The sequence below is a fragment of the Ochotona curzoniae genome, unplaced genomic scaffold, assembly GCF_017591425.1.
Source record: "Ochotona curzoniae isolate NIBS_2020 unplaced genomic scaffold, NIBS_Ocur_1.0 scaffold_3835, whole genome shotgun sequence".
Classification (NCBI taxonomy): domain Eukaryota; kingdom Metazoa; phylum Chordata; class Mammalia; order Lagomorpha; family Ochotonidae; genus Ochotona; species Ochotona curzoniae.
The window spans coordinates 25,104,556-25,122,534 of record NW_024467114.1 but is presented as its reverse complement, the minus strand read 5'-3'; the positions used below and the strand labels follow the sequence as shown (position 1 = coordinate 25,122,534).

The 17,979-nt window shown below is 41.9% G+C and overlaps 1 protein-coding gene across 1 annotated transcript in view; it reads left to right on the top strand.

Annotated features, from left to right (window-relative positions):
* CREB5 (cAMP responsive element binding protein 5) overlaps window positions 1-17,979 on the top strand; it is a 380,309-nt gene that overhangs the window by 71,781 nt on the left and 290,549 nt on the right. Inside the window, exon 4 of the mRNA XM_040965059.1 lies at window positions 13,456-13,577. Coding sequence (XP_040820993.1) covers window positions 13,456-13,577 — 122 coding nt within the window. The remainder of the gene's footprint in view (window positions 1-13,455; window positions 13,578-17,979) is intronic.

Genomic DNA, 17,979 nt, shown 5'->3' with positions numbered 1-17,979 from the left:
ACCTGTATACTCTGAAGCAACAATGTTAAATGAGCATCAGTGGGGCTCTTCAGAGCAGCATTGGACATGCACAAGTTGTGTGCCAATTGTCCTTAAGCTTGTCATAAGATAGCATGCATGTGAAAAGTTGGCTGAAACAATTACTAATGAAGTATGTCAAATAAGTATTAGAGAAAATGGTAACTCACTGTGGTAGAAAGAGCCCTTTCTTGTTAGGATTTATTTATTTATTTATTTTTTGGAAAGGCAGATCAGATTTACAAAGAAGGAGAGACAGAAAGATTTCCCATTCTACTGGTTCACTCTGAGTGGCTGCAACAGTCAGAGCTAAACCAAAGCTAAAAGCCAAGAGCTTCTTCTGGCTCTCCCATGCATGTATATGATCCCAAGGCTTTGGGCCATCCTCTACTGCTTTCCCAGGGCACAAGCAGGAGCTGGAAAGGAAGTGGAGCATCAGGACACGAACCAGCACCCACATGGGATCACAGTGTGTGTAAGGCAAAGATTTAGCCACTGAGCCAAATCACATTGCACCCAGGAACCGTTTTTCTGAATTGAGATGGTCTACTAAAGTTCCCTTAGGAAACAGCATTAGCATCATCAGGAAGAGATTCAGATATCGCATGCACAGTATATTCGGCAGATGTGAGTAAAAAATAAAACCAGATAACCTATCAGTTAATAGCCATTCCCTCCCCTGTGAGGGGTGCTATAATTCATAAGAAAGAATGTAGAGTAACAACGAGCCTGGACTTCGGTCTTGTCTTTGTCTCATCTGCCATAACATTGAGTCTTTGAGGGCTTCAGTTGCTTTCCCTGCAAAACAGGGGTGAGTGTATATGCCCAGTCGACAGATCATGTGATGATCCTGTGAAAAAATATAACTGAAAGTGTTTCATAGCCCTAGCAAGGAGATTCAGCAATTTCTTGTTACCTTAGGTTAGAAATATTTCAACTAGCCTTGTCACCTGGGCGTGGTGCAAGAGTTGATGCACCATTAAACTTGCTGTAAATGAACTAGGAGGAAGATCCATCACCCTGGCAAGTCTGGTGCTACAGTTCAGCATTACGCATGTGCTTTCTGATTCTCCAAGTACAGGATTGTCATGACTATTGACAAATCTGCTAAGAAATCGACTAAGGCAGGTGTTCACACCCTCTGTGTCATGGCAAGGAAGAGGGACCCAGGGGCATTGAACAGTGTTTCCAGGTATGGCAAAGATGAGACCCTCGAATCCACTAGGCAGGTGCCGTGGCCTGCACCAGCTGATACACATGGTCAAACATGCCTGCCCTCAACTAGTGGGGTTTGACAGAGCCTTAGAGTTCAAAGGCTGTGCTCCCCATCCTCACCACGCCCAGCTACCTGCTTGCTCTCAGCCCCGTCTGTGCTGCTTGGAAAAGGCCTCTGCTCTTGAGAGTTGGCTTGGTTATGCCCCAAGTCTGCAGTGAGAGATGCAGAAACTCAAATGTGTACGAGCCTGGAAGGATTAAGTTGGCTTGTTCTTTGGTATTTATCATGTTCTATGCCTTGGGGGCATCACACACACACACACCCCTTTTTTTTTTTCAAATTGTAGACTTGAAATAGGTTGGCGGAGGACTATGAGAGCATATTAATGAGTGATAATTATGTATAGATATTGGTGCTGGGACAACCCTTACATGCAGTTCCCCTGTGAAGGCCTGAAAGCAAGCAGCTCAACTCTGGGCTGACTCCTTCCCCTCTCTAGTGTTCAACAGACTTTTGGGTCATCTTTTGCAGCTTTTGCATCGTTGCTACCAAATCCTTGTTTGTTTAAGCCTGCTGCTGTCAATCTTGGGCAAGCTTAGGTGGAAATTTATTGAAAGAATTGACTTTAACAGTGACTCTGTCGAACTTGGAAAGAGAAAAGGAAGTGAGAAATAAACATGAAGAAAAATAGCATGAATAGCATATTGGCATACTTTCTTTTGGTTGTTAATGTTTTATGTTGTTTTGAAGCAGGTTAATATTCCCAATGAAATGAAGAAGTGCATTTTAAAACATGTTATCCACTTTGCGCCTTTATAATCTTGTAGAATTTTCTTATTGGCAAGCAGCACACAGCTATTTGACTAGGTTCCATTTTCTTTGCACTTGAAGGACTAACTGAGGTTCACTCTGTAATAGACCCATGCTGTCCATATTGAATTTTGATAGGCTCTCTTGGGTGTTTTGTCTTTTGCTATTTTCCCCTAGGAAATACACCAATATTTATTTATCTAAGCTTATTTTTCATGATGATAGTAAATTGGGTTGTAATTTTAAATGTGACCAAAGATTTGCTTTCTATATCTTGATTTATTTAAATTGACATTTGCCAAAAACTTGGAATAGACTTCTATTAAAACATGTCCATTAGAATTTCATTTATCTTAAGCCAATTTGGACTTCTTATGAAGATGCATGTTTCATATGGCTTGAAATATAACAAAAATAAAGATTGCAAAACCCAAATAAACAAGCATCAGAGCAAAATCCTCAAGTTGCTTTTGAACTGTTTCTCCTGAATAACACTGAATTTTGTAAAATTTCATTTCAGATGAATTGGCGCTTAATTTGTAAGAGTAGTATATGGTAGGTTTTTACATGGCTAATTTAGGGTATCTGGTCAGTATTTTTTTTTTTTTTTAAATCGGTTCATGTTAAATTAGTTGCCAATACTGTGGTTGGGGCAGGTGTTAGGGTGTCAGATATACTCGTCAAGCATGAATTTCCAAAGGATTGGGAGATCTGAATAGTTCTATAGCTTTGCTATAAAGTCTATTTTCTTTAGGCCTGGTAGAGTTTACTATTAGACAGTGATTCTAAATGATTGAGACACAATGGAAAAGAGTAGAAGTGATGGTTGCAACATTTTACATTTCAAAAATATTCATTTTAGTTGAAAGAGGAAGCTCTTCCATCTGCTGGTTCACTCACCAAATGCTTTAATAGCCAGGGCTGTGTCAGGCTGAAGCCAGGAGCCCTGAACTCCATCTGGATATCTGAGGTACACGCTGGAGAACCAACTTCTCAAGCCATCCCTTGTACCTCCCAGGATGTTCATGAGGAAGAAGTTGGGATAGGGAACCAAAGTGAATGCTCCTACCTAGCCTACATTAACCTTGGCTGTTGGGCAGCTGCTCTGGTGCTTATGTAGTAACGTCTCACTGTGTAAGTTGGGTCTTTTTAGCACAGAGATGGATAGAGGGGGCTTGTACCGGCGAGGTTGCAAGATAATAACAGCTAGTATTTATTACCTTATTTTATGTCTATAGAGGGCCTTATGATTTCTATACATCCTGCCATATAATCCTGACAATGTTTTGTGTACACACAAACTAGGTCGAGAGAATAGCAGCTTATCCAAGTCGCATATCCAGAGCTTTTGTCATTACATACCCAGATTAGGTATGCCTCGCATACCAAGAAGACTTCTTAGTTTTAAATTTATTTTTGACTATAAACCTAGGAACTTCTGTTAAAATTTGCTTTTACTTTTATCTTCCATAGTTGCAAAGTTAAAAGTTTTTTTGGAAGAAGAGTATGTTAATGCATTAGCTCTGTAAGGAATGAAGTTACATTTTCAAGTTAAACTGCGGGCCATGGTGACACCCAATGTGAGCGGCTATTGGTATTTATAAGAGTTGCTGATTTCTTATCCATATTTCCAGCTGGTCCAGCACAATTTTGAATAAGCTGGGTTCTTTGGAAGCCTTATTCTGTTCTGTTCTTTAACTGTTTTACCTAGAAGCCAGTTTTGATAAAACTAGAGAGTCAGACAATTAAGCTTTAGCTTCTGCTCTTAAGGGCCATGTTTGACAGTAAAGTTGCTTTGGAACCCTTGGTTCACCAGGCCAGCAGAGACATGATCTCAAGGTAGTATTAATCTTTCCCCAGTGTGGTGCCTTTAAGGCAAATGCAAACTTTTCTTCCTGTGGCTTGCCTGCTATAGGGACACTTGGCTAGTCTAGGGTTGAATAGGGGTACTTGCTAGACTTAAATCTAAATCTACATCTGCATCTAGCCCATCAGATTGCTAAGATTCCAGAGTAGGAAAGCATGTCCTACTTGGTCACTGAACTGAATGGTCCAGCCAGCCTCCCCTAGCTCTTGCTAGCGAAGCAGACTTGCCTTGGTTTGTTCCATGGTAGCACAGTGGCTTGGGATGGGTGCAGGGCAAGAGCATTGTTAGTGTTACTGAGAGAATTCTGTTGTTCCTATTGTGCATTCACACGCAACAAAAGGCTCGTTTACTGCCAACAAGCAGCCCATCTCAAATATCAAGGAATTCTGAGTTATAATGGATAACTGCTCTTATGAGGGATTTGATGCTATAAAACTCTACTAATTAGAACTTCATTAAAATTCGGATACAAGCTCAGAATGTTTTTTTGAGCGACCTTATCTCTCACTAACATAAATATGCTAAAACCCAGTGCTTTTCTCTCTTGATTTCAGCAGCCTTTTGACGAATTCCATTAAGACCTACTGTGTTGGCTGAATATGAGCCAAGCAAGTAGTTTTTTAAAAATGCATTGCCTTTTTTCTTTTTTTTTCACATTTTACATTTTATTATTTTATGATACAGTACCATAGGCTCCTGGTATTTCCCTTATCCCAGCCCCAATTCCCCCCGGCCCCGCCACCTAGTTCCTCTATCATTACTAAAGTATAGTTCTTCATACACAGTCATATGTCCATCATTGCAGGCATGGACAATGGCAGAGAGTCCAGCATCCTATTGTCAAGATACAGTAAACAGTTTCATTGTAAGTCCATCTTTGGAAGTAGAAATGCATACTACATTGTATCCTCACATCTGGATATGTTAGTCTCCATTTCACAGCTACTGTACATCTCAAATGAAAAGTCATAATACAAAATCAACAATAGAAAGTAAAATAGAAATTTACAATGGCATTAAGTTAAATAACATGTTACTAGATATGGCAGTCTCCATTACACAGCTGCTTTAAACCCCTTAAATGAAAAGCCACAAAACAAAATCAACATCAGGGAGAAAAAAGAAATCAATACCATGAAGTTAAATAACATGCTACTAAATGACTAACGTGTAGCTGAAGAAATGAAAATCAAGAACCTTTTTGCAGAAAATGATGCTACTGTATGATTTATGAGTCATTGAATAATCAGAAAAAGTTTTGAAGAGATGAAACTAACAGAAAACACCAAAATTCATGTGATAGTTTGTTTTTTGTTGGTGAAATGTCTCTTCTAGACAACAAATAGATGGAATTTGTTTTTAAATCCAGTGTAGTAATCTAAGATGTTTGATTGAGCTTAAGCCATTTATATTCAGGCTTAATATATGTGGGTGGTACTTTGGTCCTGTCATTTTAGGAATGGGTTGTTCATTGGTTTAGTCTTCTGTTATTTTACTGGGATGTTCTTCACATTTGCCTTTGGTTTTGTTTGATGCTAGTCCTTCTCTGTCAAGGGAACATCTTGAAGTATCATTTGTAGGGTAGGTTTGGAAGAGGCAAATCCTTTTTAACTTTACTGTGGAGGAATTTTATTTTTAAAGACAAAAGAAAGCTTTTCTGGATATGTTATTCTAGGCAGACAATTTTTTTCTTTTAGAATCTGGAATATGTCACTCCATTCTCTTCTCGCCTGTAGAGTTTCCTGTGAGAGATCTCCTGTGAGTTTAATTGGCATTCCTTTATATGTCAATTGATTTTTTTCATGTGCACATTTAAGGATTTTTTTCTTATCTTCTATTGAAGAGAGCTTCATGATCATGTGTCTTGGTGAAGATTGCTTTTGATCAAGCCTATTGGGAGTTCTGTGTCCCCCTGGATCTTGTTTCCCAATTCTTTCTCCAGATTAGGGAAATTTTTCTTTTATTATTTCATTAAATATATTTGTAATACCAGTTTCTCTTTCTGAACCTTCTGGGACTTCCACACTCTTATATTAGGCCTCTTAATAGTGTCTTTAAATTCTTGAAATTTTTTTTTTTTAAGGCTGATCCAGCTCTGCTTCCAGCTTTTTGTTTGATTCCCCCTGATGACAGGAAATACCTTCCAATTCTGAGATTCTTTCTTCTGCTTGCTTCATTCAATTTTGGAGATTCTTCACTGTACTTTTAATTTGCTCTACTGTGTTCTTAATTTCTGATATATCAGCCTTGATTTGCTTTATTGCTGCTATTGCTTGTGTAAAATATTCCTTAAATTCTTTGAACTCTTGTGTCTGCTTCTCATTGTTGATCAGAGCTTTAAAATGAGTTTTCTGAATTCTGTGCCCCCCATTTTCTCGATGTGTTCCTCAGTTAACTCTGAGGTTGGCATAGGGTTTTGCTCCTTTGCAGAGGAATTTTCAATAATCATTATGCTTTTGTCTCTTTTTTTACTCTTGGCCGTTGTACTTCTGGTTAGCATAGTCTTCTCCTTGGGGCAGGTTTCTAAGCTGTGTCACCCACAGGTCTACAGTTTGATTTTACTTATTGCAGTTTGTATACAACTCTTCGCTTACAACCAATTGTGCTACTCCTTCCAGAAAATTCCAGGTCTGGGTTCTTATGTTAGATTTCCACTGTGTCTCCACAGCCCCAGCTCCTGGCTCACCACTCTCTTCCTCCTGTGATACTGTGCTGAGCCTGCACCGTTGTCTCTGCAACCTTTGTCCAACTTCTGGTTGGAGCAGGTCCCAGGATTAGGGAGACACCAGGTGTCCTATATAGCTAGGTTGTTGGTGGTGATGATCTTGCCGGAACCTGTTGGACGTTAGGTCTGGGTGCCACACGGACCTCTTTTGACCCATACGATGCCGCAGTTGGTATTATTTTCCTGTGGGACTAGTGCAATCCATGGAACTCAGTGAGTTCTCGCGAACTCAACAGATGCTCAGTTCCCTGTTGTCCCCTGCAGTCCTAATGCTATTGCCACAGTGTACAAAATGGCACCTGACATGCTCCTACTAGAGTTCTTGATCTACTGGCCATCAGGTCTGAGGGCTACCCAGACCTGTCTTGGGTGGAACCTGTGGGATGCCATGTTGATGCAGTTCACTGAATCAGAAATGAGTTCACTCCCGGCTCAGCATATGCTCAGTCCTTTCCTTTGCCTTTGCCTCCTTAAGCAAAATGGTGCCCACTTCAGCTCTAGGGGACAAACTGGGGTGTGAAATCCACCCTGTTCTCACACTGCCCATCTGGGATCTGCTGCTCTGTCTCTGCTCCTGGTCAAATCAAATGGGCTGGCAGGACAGACAGTTCTTTGTCTGGATTCACCTCCCAAGCTCCCAGTGAAAGTCCCTTCCCACCTGGTTGCTGGTGGAGTTCCAGCTGCTGGTGGAGTTCATATCACCATTAGCTGAATGCCATTGGAGTATCAGTCACGGCAACACCACACAGTTATGTCTGCTGCTTTCCTGTGTCTGTCAGTCTCCAGGTACCCCTCTGCTATTATTCTGTCCTCTAGTATTTCCTGGAATGTGTCCTCTCTGCTTCATCCTGATTAAATGTTTCTCCATTTGTTTAAATGTGTCCTTACCCTATTCCACTATCTTGATTCTCCCTTCTGCATTGCTTTTAATAATACCCTGTAGGGGCTGGGGTTGTGGCACAGAGGACTAAGTGTTGGTATCCCATTGCCAAGGGCCAGTTTGAGGCCTAGTTGCTCTGCTTTTGATCCAGTTCCCTGCTCATATTCCTGAGAAAGCAATACATGATCATCCAAGGGTCCCTTGCGTGGGAGGCCCAGGTGGATGGAATTTTGGGTTCCTGTCTTCAACCTGGCTTGACCTGGGTTTTTGTGGCCATTTGGGAAGTGAACCAGCATTTGGAAGATTTATCTACCTCTCTCCCTGTCTTTTTGTTACTCTGCCTTCCAAATAAGTAAATCTTGTAAACATTAACCTATAATTAGAATGAACTTGATTCAAACTAGCCTCTAATACAACTTGTCAGAACTAGTGAGGCTCTCCCAGTAACAGTGGCCACTGTCAGTTAATATCACATAGAATTGATGTAAAATTACTTGATACAGTCTTCTAGAGATTTTATAGCTGAGACTATCAGGCAAATAGAAAAATGACATTTTGTTGAGGAAGTGCACATTTCTTTCTGCAATATGATGGGTTCCCCTTCATCCTCCTATTTTTATGTTATCATTGAGGAAAATGAAACATAAACATACAACTCAAACACAGCTCTGAAGCTGAATGAGGAAGATGACTTGTTAAACAAAGAGCAGACTAAATATGTTTAAGAAGAACCAGGTTTCAGAGTTTAGCTTAGAGTTTGCCACATGATTTTATGTCATCTTTGTCATACTTGCTGGACTTTTGATGCCAGGCAGATCATAAACTCATGGGAAACTGTGAAGGTTGATTTTTTAAAAATTCAGTTATAGCCATGCATTTGTTGCCAGCCTAGCTAGATAATATGACAGTTTCCTGTCATGGAGCTAATGGGTGAGTTTTTAAATCATATGGTCAAATTTGTGATTCTCTTCCAAGCAGATACACAAGCAAGGTCCCAACAGGGCAACCATGGCTCTCAGAAGGGGAGCTTTCACTTTCACCTAACAGATCCAGCAAGGACTTGCTATAATGAAATATGACAAAGTTTGCATGTGGATATTTCAATATCTCTTGGTACCAATTTTTATTATCTTCTTAAAGTTTTAGTTGATAGTTATAGGGGGTACAGTGTGATTTCCTTGCAAGTATGCAATGTGTAATAATCAGATCAGAGTAATTGATTGGTCCATCACCTGAATTATTTGATTTCTCTACATTGAGAGCATTTAATATGCTTTCTAATAGTTAATTTTTAAAAATGTAGTTGTTGTCTACTATAGCTACCCTACTGTGCTTTAGAATTTCAAAAGTCATTCTTCCTAGACTCCACTTGGAACACCTGCCTCATCCTATCAGAATGTCTGGCTCAATTCTACATGTTCCTTTGCTATAATACAGATCTTGGGAAAGTTGCAGGTAACAGCTCCGACAGTTGTGCCCTTGTCACCTGGATTGGAGACATGTTCCCCATCTTTTTTCCATCCTCCCTAACGAGTGCCTCTACTTCCCGGCCTGTGGTGATTGCTGTTCTACTTTCTGCTTACATGAGATCAACTTGCTAGTGGTCTACATGTGAGTTTGAATGTGCAATGTTTTCTTTCTGTGCCTGGCATGTTTTGCAGATAAAATGCCCTCTGGTAGCAAGCGATAGATTTCATTCTTGTCTCTTTGATCCCTGTCTTGTTGGTCCGTTTCAAGCAATCTGGGAAGACATGTGAAACACTGACAGAAGTGGCTAAGGTCTCCCACCTGTATTAGCTCCAAGTGTCTGAGGCCCTTGGGACATTCACAAACTGGCAGGTGGTGCCGGGCAGCTGCTAATGTAGCACCACATCGCATCCATGAGAACACTTTCAATTCAGATAAAGCTCAGTCAAGAGCAGCTAGCTTTCAGTTTAGCTTGAGGCTGTCCCCTTCTCTTGTTCAGAAGGGGTTGGTTGCAGTCACTTCATGCAAGGCGAGCAGAAGATCAGACACAATCATCTGAGTTCTTATCAAAACCACTTCCTCTATGCCCCACATGCCACCTGTTACAACTGTGTGAATGCACCTTCGATCCTGCCCACAGAGCATCAGCCGTGATTAGTAAGGATACAGAAACTGCTGCTGTAGTAGTTGACTGGCATATGCTCTTGATTCTACATAAAGCGTGGTTTGCAAGAGTTTGAATTGATGGCCATGGTTATATTGCCCTGCTTACTTAGTCTCATTTCAGAAGGGCGTTCATGTGGCTTGGAACCATGTGCCTCTTTTATTTTAAGTGGCTGATAGATTTAGCTATCCCCCTTTTTGAACACTTGCACATTTCCTGGCTTACTTGGAACCGATACCATGTGAGATCAAAGACAACAGGAGAGCCTGTATTGATTCTAATAAATGTTCAAGCAAAAGTTAAGCTGTGCTTTCTGGTTCCTGTTGTAATGGGAAAGAATAGCTCATTCACAAGAAGAAAACAAGTTAAAAACTAGGAGCATTGTGTCTTACTTCTTCAAAATGTGGACATAGGTATCTGCTTGGCTGTCCCTGAGCTATAGCAGGCAGTGGGACTTGGCAAGTACCCTGGGGCCTGCCACTGGGCCTTTGGCCGTAGTGTATGGATGGGAGAAAAACACCTGTTTTCCCTGCTTGTGGCTCCTTTTGTCCCTTAGTTTTTGTTTTCCTGTTGTGACCAGAACCTTGATCATAGACCACTCCAGCAGCATCCCCATTCTGCTTCAACCTCCTTAGCCAAGTGTGTGGGTGCATGCTGGTATCCGAGAATCATTTTGCTTTAGAGCTGGTGGGAAGCATTGCTCAGTGTGGCTTAGGACTTAGCACCCTCTCCTGCAGCCTCAATTCAACTTCATGGACCATCTCATGACCTCAGCTCTGAGTTCAGAGGCATCTTGGGAATGAGTTGGGTGACTGCTCTCTCTACCCCAAATCCTTGGCAAAGAAGGATGGAGAAATAGAAAAAAAAAATTGAAACCTAGCAAGCGAAATTCCTATTGATGATGAGTGGTCTGATGTTTTAGTTCTGTTATATGTTTTCTAAGTCACCAAACTGTTTCTGAAAGCTGATAGAGAGCCTGCACGATTGTGACACAACTCTGTCATATGGAGGATATAAACAACACTGAGATCCTTCCAAAGAATTAAAGACTGCTGGCATTATCAATTGCTAATAAAATTATGTAGCTGCCTCTGATAGTAAACCTGGGATAAATCTCCATTTCCTCATAAGTGAAAGACTCATTTTACAATTTAATTTACATTATTTGAAATGCAGACACACACAGGGGAAGAGATGAGGCTGAGGCTAGGCAGAAGTTCCTCTCGCATGCTGGTTTACTTCCCAGTGCACACTGTGCCTGGGACAGGGGCATGCCAATAAGAACAGGGATTTTGAGCTGAGTCTCCACATGGCATAGCCAAATTTCGCCCCAAGGAGACCACTTTTTCCCCTCATTTGGCATGAAAATGAGTGAAATATTATAGGCAAAGCACTTAGCACAATGCCCAGCATGAAGTAAAATTTCCAACAACTGGATGATGCACACCAAAAGACACACTGCTTTCATTTCCATTTTCAGGATTGTGTTTATACAACTTACATTCAGAAAAATCTCCTTTGTGTGTCTGTGTAACCCTTACCTCTTGTCCAATACAGTGTCTTGCTTCCAATTGACAATGAGATTCCCATGTGAATATTGTTTAAATAGTCAGATATTTCTTTGTGTTATCAACAGTGATTTTTGAAGCTAACACAACATGGTGGTGGTTTTAGAATTTATAAGATCATGGCATTTTAGAAAATTATTTGAAAGATAAGTTATGTAGCCTAGGGAGAAAATCACACAATTTTGAAACCTGGATTTCTTTGGTGGTTAAAATTGTCCTTTAAATACACGTTAGAACCTTCTGGGCCTTGGTTAGTTTGAGAAACAATGGCGTCTGAATCTCAGAGGACTTAGAGAGGACTTAGTGAATGAGAAGTGTGTAAACTGTATCCGGAGAATGGAACCTGTGTCTCCATTTCTAAAATAGTATCTACTTATTTCATAGTGAGACCTAGATTCTAGACAAGGAAGATAAAAATATTTGTAAGACCATCTTGCATAAGCATTTTTTTCTTCTATAAGCACACAACAGCTGTTCACATTCGTTGGACACATACCTGGTGCACTTTAGTCACTATGCTTGTAAAACTATATTTAAAGGCCACAAGCGTTCATGTACCTCTTACCCATAATGCCTCATTTCTTTTCATCTGTGATGGGCTCTCAGCTGCAAAGAGCTCAGTGTCTTGGAGACCTGGCTAAGAAGGGAGAACAGTGCAGGTAGAATAATGGTGCCCTGGAATCCAAGATAACCATTGCAGTAGTTAATGTTCCTTGCTTAGAGGCAGTCAAGAGGTACTGACTGAATAGAAGTATCTAGCCATTTTTTAAAACTTCTTTAACAGATGTGTTTTATTTGGGAGACAGAGGGGCGGGGGGAGAGAGACAGACTTATCTGCTGATTCACTCCCAGTGGCCACAATGATCAGGTTGATGCCAGGAATTGAACTCCGGAAACTCCTTCCAGGTTTCCCACATGAGTGGCAGGAGCCCAGGACGTGGGCTATTCACTGCTGCTTTCTCAGACCATGAGCAGGGAGCTGCAAGGGAGGCAGAGCAGCTGGGACTTAAGCCTGATCATGGCAGGTCACGTTATAGGCTGCAGTACCACACACTGTGTCATGAAGCCAACCCCTCAGTTGTACTTCTGGTTTGTGCAGTGTTACTCAAGTCCACTCAGGTGTGCTTTCATCAAAGATAACTGCCCTGACCACTAAGGCGTGCTTTTCCCTGTTCAGGTTCTGTAAGGTCTGGATTCTGGGGAAAGTACATGAGCATTTTTGTGAATGCCCAATGGTACCTAAACAGTAAACCACCAACAGTGGCACCAGCTTCTCTGGTTTTCTAAGTAATCAGCTTGCTAGAAGTCAGAGATGAGAGCTAGTCCCTTCCTTTCGGAGAACATTCTCTTAGCATGCTTTTGGTCCTAGCAAGGAAAAATAAATGTAATAATGATGTTTTGAAAAGATGGGAGCTGAGTGTGTTTGACTTGGAACCTGTCAGCCTCCGCCTTTGATTCTAGAATGAGAAAATTGTGAAGTTTCCTTTTTCCATTAACAAAAAGGAATTAACAGGCTTGTTTGTTTCTTTTAGTTTGATATAAAAACTTACAAAGTCTTTTTTTCTTTCCAGTCCCCAGCAGTTGGGCTTCACATTCAGTCAGAAGAGTTTTGCCCTGACTTTAGTTCAATGATTTTCTTTGTAGTCTTAAAAAAAAAAAAAAAGAGGCGATTCTACTTGTTGCAGTGTGTTTTCAAATGATATGGATTCTAGCCAGATTAGTCAAGGGCAAGAGCTCTGAAAAGTGTCCAGAAGGAGATTGGGAAGCCCCCACATATTATACCCTCTATCCATTGTGTTCTTTTAAAAATGTACTTACTGGTTTGAAAGTCAAGCCGGAGAGGGAGGGAGAGAGATGGAGAGACAGAGATTCTCTATGAACCTGTCTACTCTCCAGATGGCTGGACCAGCCAGAACTGAGCCAGAAGCCAGGAACTCCATGTGGGATTCCCATGCAGCTGGCAGAGGTGCTACTGCTTGGACCCCAGAGCATGGGTGCTGGATCATAAGCCAATCAGCCAGCATGTGCACTGGAATGTTGGTGTCGCAAGCTGAAGTGGCTGCTCCACAACTGCAGCCCCCACCTAGGTTCTTGCATTTGTGGTTTATTTTATTGGTAGATAGCTAGTACGACTCTTCATTATGGGGGAGCAAGAGGAGGTGGATGAGCATCTCTTGCTTCTATGTGCCATGGTTTCTGGGGAAAAGGCCCACGGACAATCACTCGGTTTCTGCTTTCAGATCAGACTCCAACTCCAACGAGATTCCTGAAGAACTGTGAGGAGGTGGGCCTCTTCAATGAGCTGGACTGCTCTCTGGACCACGAGTTTAGGAAGGCGCAGGAGGAGGAGAGCAGCAAGCGGGTAGGTTGATTTGGGTGGACACTTTGCCAGGTACCTTTCTAACATCTGCTAGAAACTTCCATGTGACAACTAGGTGGCACTGCAGATTGATGCGTGGATGCGGTCTCAAAACAATGTTTTACCTGTCTGCTAGTGCATGTCTGATGTTACCAAACATTGATGAGTTGGATTAAAGTGCAATGCTAGAGAAATCCTGGGAAAAACAATCTGAGATGGGAGATGTAAGCCCCCCTCAGCTAATAGTTGACCTGAACAAGATAAACTAATATGCTTTTTCTGGTCCCAATAAATCATCTTTTTGTGCTGTGTATTTAATAAAAAGTCTTATGTGACTGCTAAATGCAGATGACAAGACTTAAATGATAAGCAAAGAGGTGACTAATCTACAGTGGGTCAGGGAACTTGATTGCATTCTGTGTCCCGTGATTAGGGTCTTCGATCTTCCAGTCACACACAACCACATTCAGAATTCCTTCCTGGCCCCATCATTGGACATCTGTTGTTGTGGAAACAGCTAGGTTAGCTGCAAGAGTGGATCCATTGTCCTTAAAACTATAACAAATTGACTTTCTGGCACCCTCTGGAGTATCTTCAGTTTTTATCTGAATGTTGAGCTGGAACTGTCAACACCTTTTCAAGATAGAGGAGACAAGATGGGAAGTCAATGTGACAGGCTTTGGAGAGTGGTTTTCTGTTGCTGTTAGCGTTGTTGAATGTTCCCACTGAACCTAACAAATCAGACACAATCCACAAGCAAAAACTTGAAATGTGAATGCATACAGAAAGGGAAGAACAAGGGGGCAAGAACAAGTTTGGAAGCTATACTCAGAAATTTTGTTTAAAGATAGTATTTTTATTTTATAGGTTGGATGGTAGGGAAAGGGAGGGAACAAGTGAGAATGTAAGTGCTTTCATTTCCTGATTCACCTCCTCAAAAAGCTGCAACTGCGGGAGCTGGACCAGGCTGACATCAGGAGCCTGAAGTAGCATCTTGTTCTCCCCACATGGACAATGCTCCAATATGGGAATCTGGCTTTACAGGCAGTGGCTTAATCTACCATGCCACAATTCCTGCCCCAATTTTTAAAGGTCCTTGTATTTCTCCAAGTGTTTCAGAGCCTTTACATCCTCTGTGCAATTACAATAATCTCTCTCTAGTATGTTTTTCATGAAACATTCTCACATCTTCATAGTCTGGTACTTGTGTTCTGTCTGAACTGTTTTAGAAAAAATATGAAAATGAATCAAATCTGTTTGTGTTTTTGTTATGTCGTTTACACTTGACTATCTCCTAACTCCCACGCCAATTGCTATGGAGTGCCTTTTTCCTTACGTAGAAACTATTACGTGGCAAGCAAGTCAGAAGGTTCTGGGTACTTTAAAAGATTAATAAAAATGGAAGACATACGTTCTCTATTTCATTCAGTAGAAGTAGACTTTTTAAAAATCAGAACCTATGAAAGCAATGATGGTGAAGAGGGACATTCCTGGTAATAAGTATCCTCTCGGTGGGTAACCACTTTAGTTCTCCAGGTAAGCTGGCAGGTGTCGGAGTGCTTGGAAACTCGGCTTCATGAATTTATTAGAGTGGTCAATATTGGCCTCTTTGAGTAAACTCAAAGCATAGCCTTCTGATGGAACGGTTTTTGAGTGCACACCCTTGGTTTCCCTAAAGACATCTGACCAAGAGCAGCCTCATGCAGCGCAGGCTAGGGGTGTGGCTGTGGATGTTCTCTGCAGCAGTCACTGTGCATGGCTTCCTACAAGACGCCCTGAGTGAGGAAGTTCTTGCAGCTCTGAATTCCAGGAAATGATTTTCTTCCTCTGTCTGAGGAACCGAAATACTTCTCCTTGCGGATATGAGCATCATGCAATTTGTTTTGTTTCTCTTGCTGCTCTGATTGCTCAGAGAGCACATGGCCAAGTTCGCTCTCAACTCAGAACTTTTTAGAATCCTGGGTGGAGCATGTTGTGCCAGTTCCTTAGATGAGACTTGCAGTTCTAATATGTATTTCCTTTGCACCTGATTTTTATCATAAAAGGTGTTTCATGCTTTACATATTGGGTGAGTTTCTTTAAATTCCCGGTGGGTTGAGAAAGCATATAAATCATGAAATTTTAAGCAATTGAAATAATGAGGCAAGCAATATAGCAAAAGAGGATGACCATTGCCTCAGTGGAATTGGGCAATTTCTCTCTTTGGCAGTGTTGCTCATAGCCGTCATCCTAGGATGACTTCATGATGGGGCTGTGGGTGGGGGATCCTGGAACCTGTCTGCTTGTGGTTTGGGGCTGGCCTCTCAGGAAGCCCCATTTGTTGCTTCACTCTCATCCATATGCTCTGGAAGTTGGATCCTATTCCTTTCCCTTTGCCGTGTTCAAACTGGCGGAACCAAGTCTGGCCTTGGGTGACCGTGGCCATAGCTGAGAGCATCTTCTTGAGGCCTACAGCACAGTAGCATGAGCTGTGTTGATCACTTCTGCCTTCTTGTGTCTCTGCAAGACCCAGGGCATGGGAAGGAATAATAGTTCCAACATGACAATGTTCTTCTCCCTGTTTCTTTGACCGTGTCTTGGTAGCTGCCACCATTCCTGGCACACTGCCACCTCTGGTCCCTACCTCATTTTTTTCTTAACCTGTTTAAAAGTAGAGGCATTCATTCTTTATTCCAGAAATACATTCAGATTCCCAAGTATTGTAGTTTCTAATTTTCCTTTTGTTTTGCGTGTGATGTCCTTGAACCATCAGTGAGCACTCTTCTGGTTACCTTTGCTAAAAGACACATGTTCATCAAGTTTTTGTCCTAGTGTTAACTAGACCATTGTTTTTAAAAAAAGATTTTAAACTTTCTAAGTATTTTTCGTAAGAAAATGTTGAAAAGCCTCTAAATCTCTAGCTTCAATTAGACTCAGAGCATTGGTCCTTGTTTAGTTCTTGTGACAACCCTGGGAGATTTTGTTTTACAGAATCCCAACCTCCTTTCTCAAGCTTCCCAGGGTGCCCAGAATTTAAAAAAAAAAAAAAAGAAAGAAAGAAAAGGAAAAGGCAGGTCTTGACCACTCAAAGACTCCAGGATCTGTGTCACCATTATTTGAAACAGACCAAAGTTTCTATAACTGTCTTAATTTTCTGTGTCAATTTAAGCCGATAGCCTCTTATTTAAAATGTTATTTCAAAAATCCAGAGGGAGATAGATGCCCCTCTCATCTTCAGGTTCACTCAGATGCCTGAGAAAGCTGAGGCTGGGCCAGGAGAAGCCAGGGACTAGGTATTCAAAGTCTCCGTGTGGATGGCAGGAGCCCATCCACTTGAACCATCACTGCTCTCGTGGTGTATTCAGCAGGGAGCTGGAGCCAGAATCCAGAACCAGGACTGCAACCCAACTACTGCAGTGTGGCATGTGGGCATTTTATTCTGCACTGCAGCTGCTAGGCCAAACGCCAGCTCTGCCTCATGATGTTTTAATAAAAGATTTTTTTTTTCTTTCTCTTGGAAAGCCGTGTAACTCACTAGCAGGTATCATCAATCTCAGAACTCAGGCTCGTCTGCATCCTGAAGCACGTGAGATGCTTTTGTTCATCAGTTTCCATTCAAGAACCATTTGAGAGTGCCCACCCCTGCCAGGCATTTGTGCTTAACAATGGCAAAAATACAAAAACCTCTGCTTTTAGGTGGTTTGATTCTAGTAGACAATAAACAACAGGAAAGGCATGTAATGTGTCACATGGCAAGTGCTATGGAGGGGCAGAGTATCACTGGTCAGAGTGTCTCTGGCATGTAGGTTTCACAGCACACTCATGAGCATAGAAGGTCAAAGCCAGGTGCATACTTGAAGCTTTGCCAAGGTCAGAGGACATATCTGCAAAGATGTGAGGCTGGACGTTGGTCTCTGTGTCGGAAAAGTCACAGAAGTTGGTTGGACCAGAGGAGGGAGCATTGTTGAGGCTGGGAAGCTGGGAGGAGGGGATTAGAGTGACCTAAGAGACTATTGCAAGAGCTTTAACTTTGAGTGGAGTGGGGAGTTATAGGACAGTTCTGAGCTGAAAGAGTGAGAGGATCTGACTTCTGTTTGACAAAGCTCACTGCTGCTGCTGAGTTGAAAGTAAATGACTGGAGGGCAGTAAAACCCATCATAAGGGTACAGAAAGGAGCTGGCCTCCAGATGATAGTTCAGTGGTCCAAGGTAGAGATAGAGAAGGTGGTGAGATGGTGAAATTGTGCTGGAGAAAGAGCCCATAGCTCACTTAGGGAGTAAGAAGAAGAGTGGGTTCAAGGGTGAGCTTGGAGTTTGGCCTGTGCAACTGGAAGCAAGATGGGGTTGCCTGTGAGAGAAGCAGGTTGGATGGAAACTTTTTGTGTTGCGGGGCGGGCGGGGGGTGGGGGGGCTATCCTGCCTGCAGT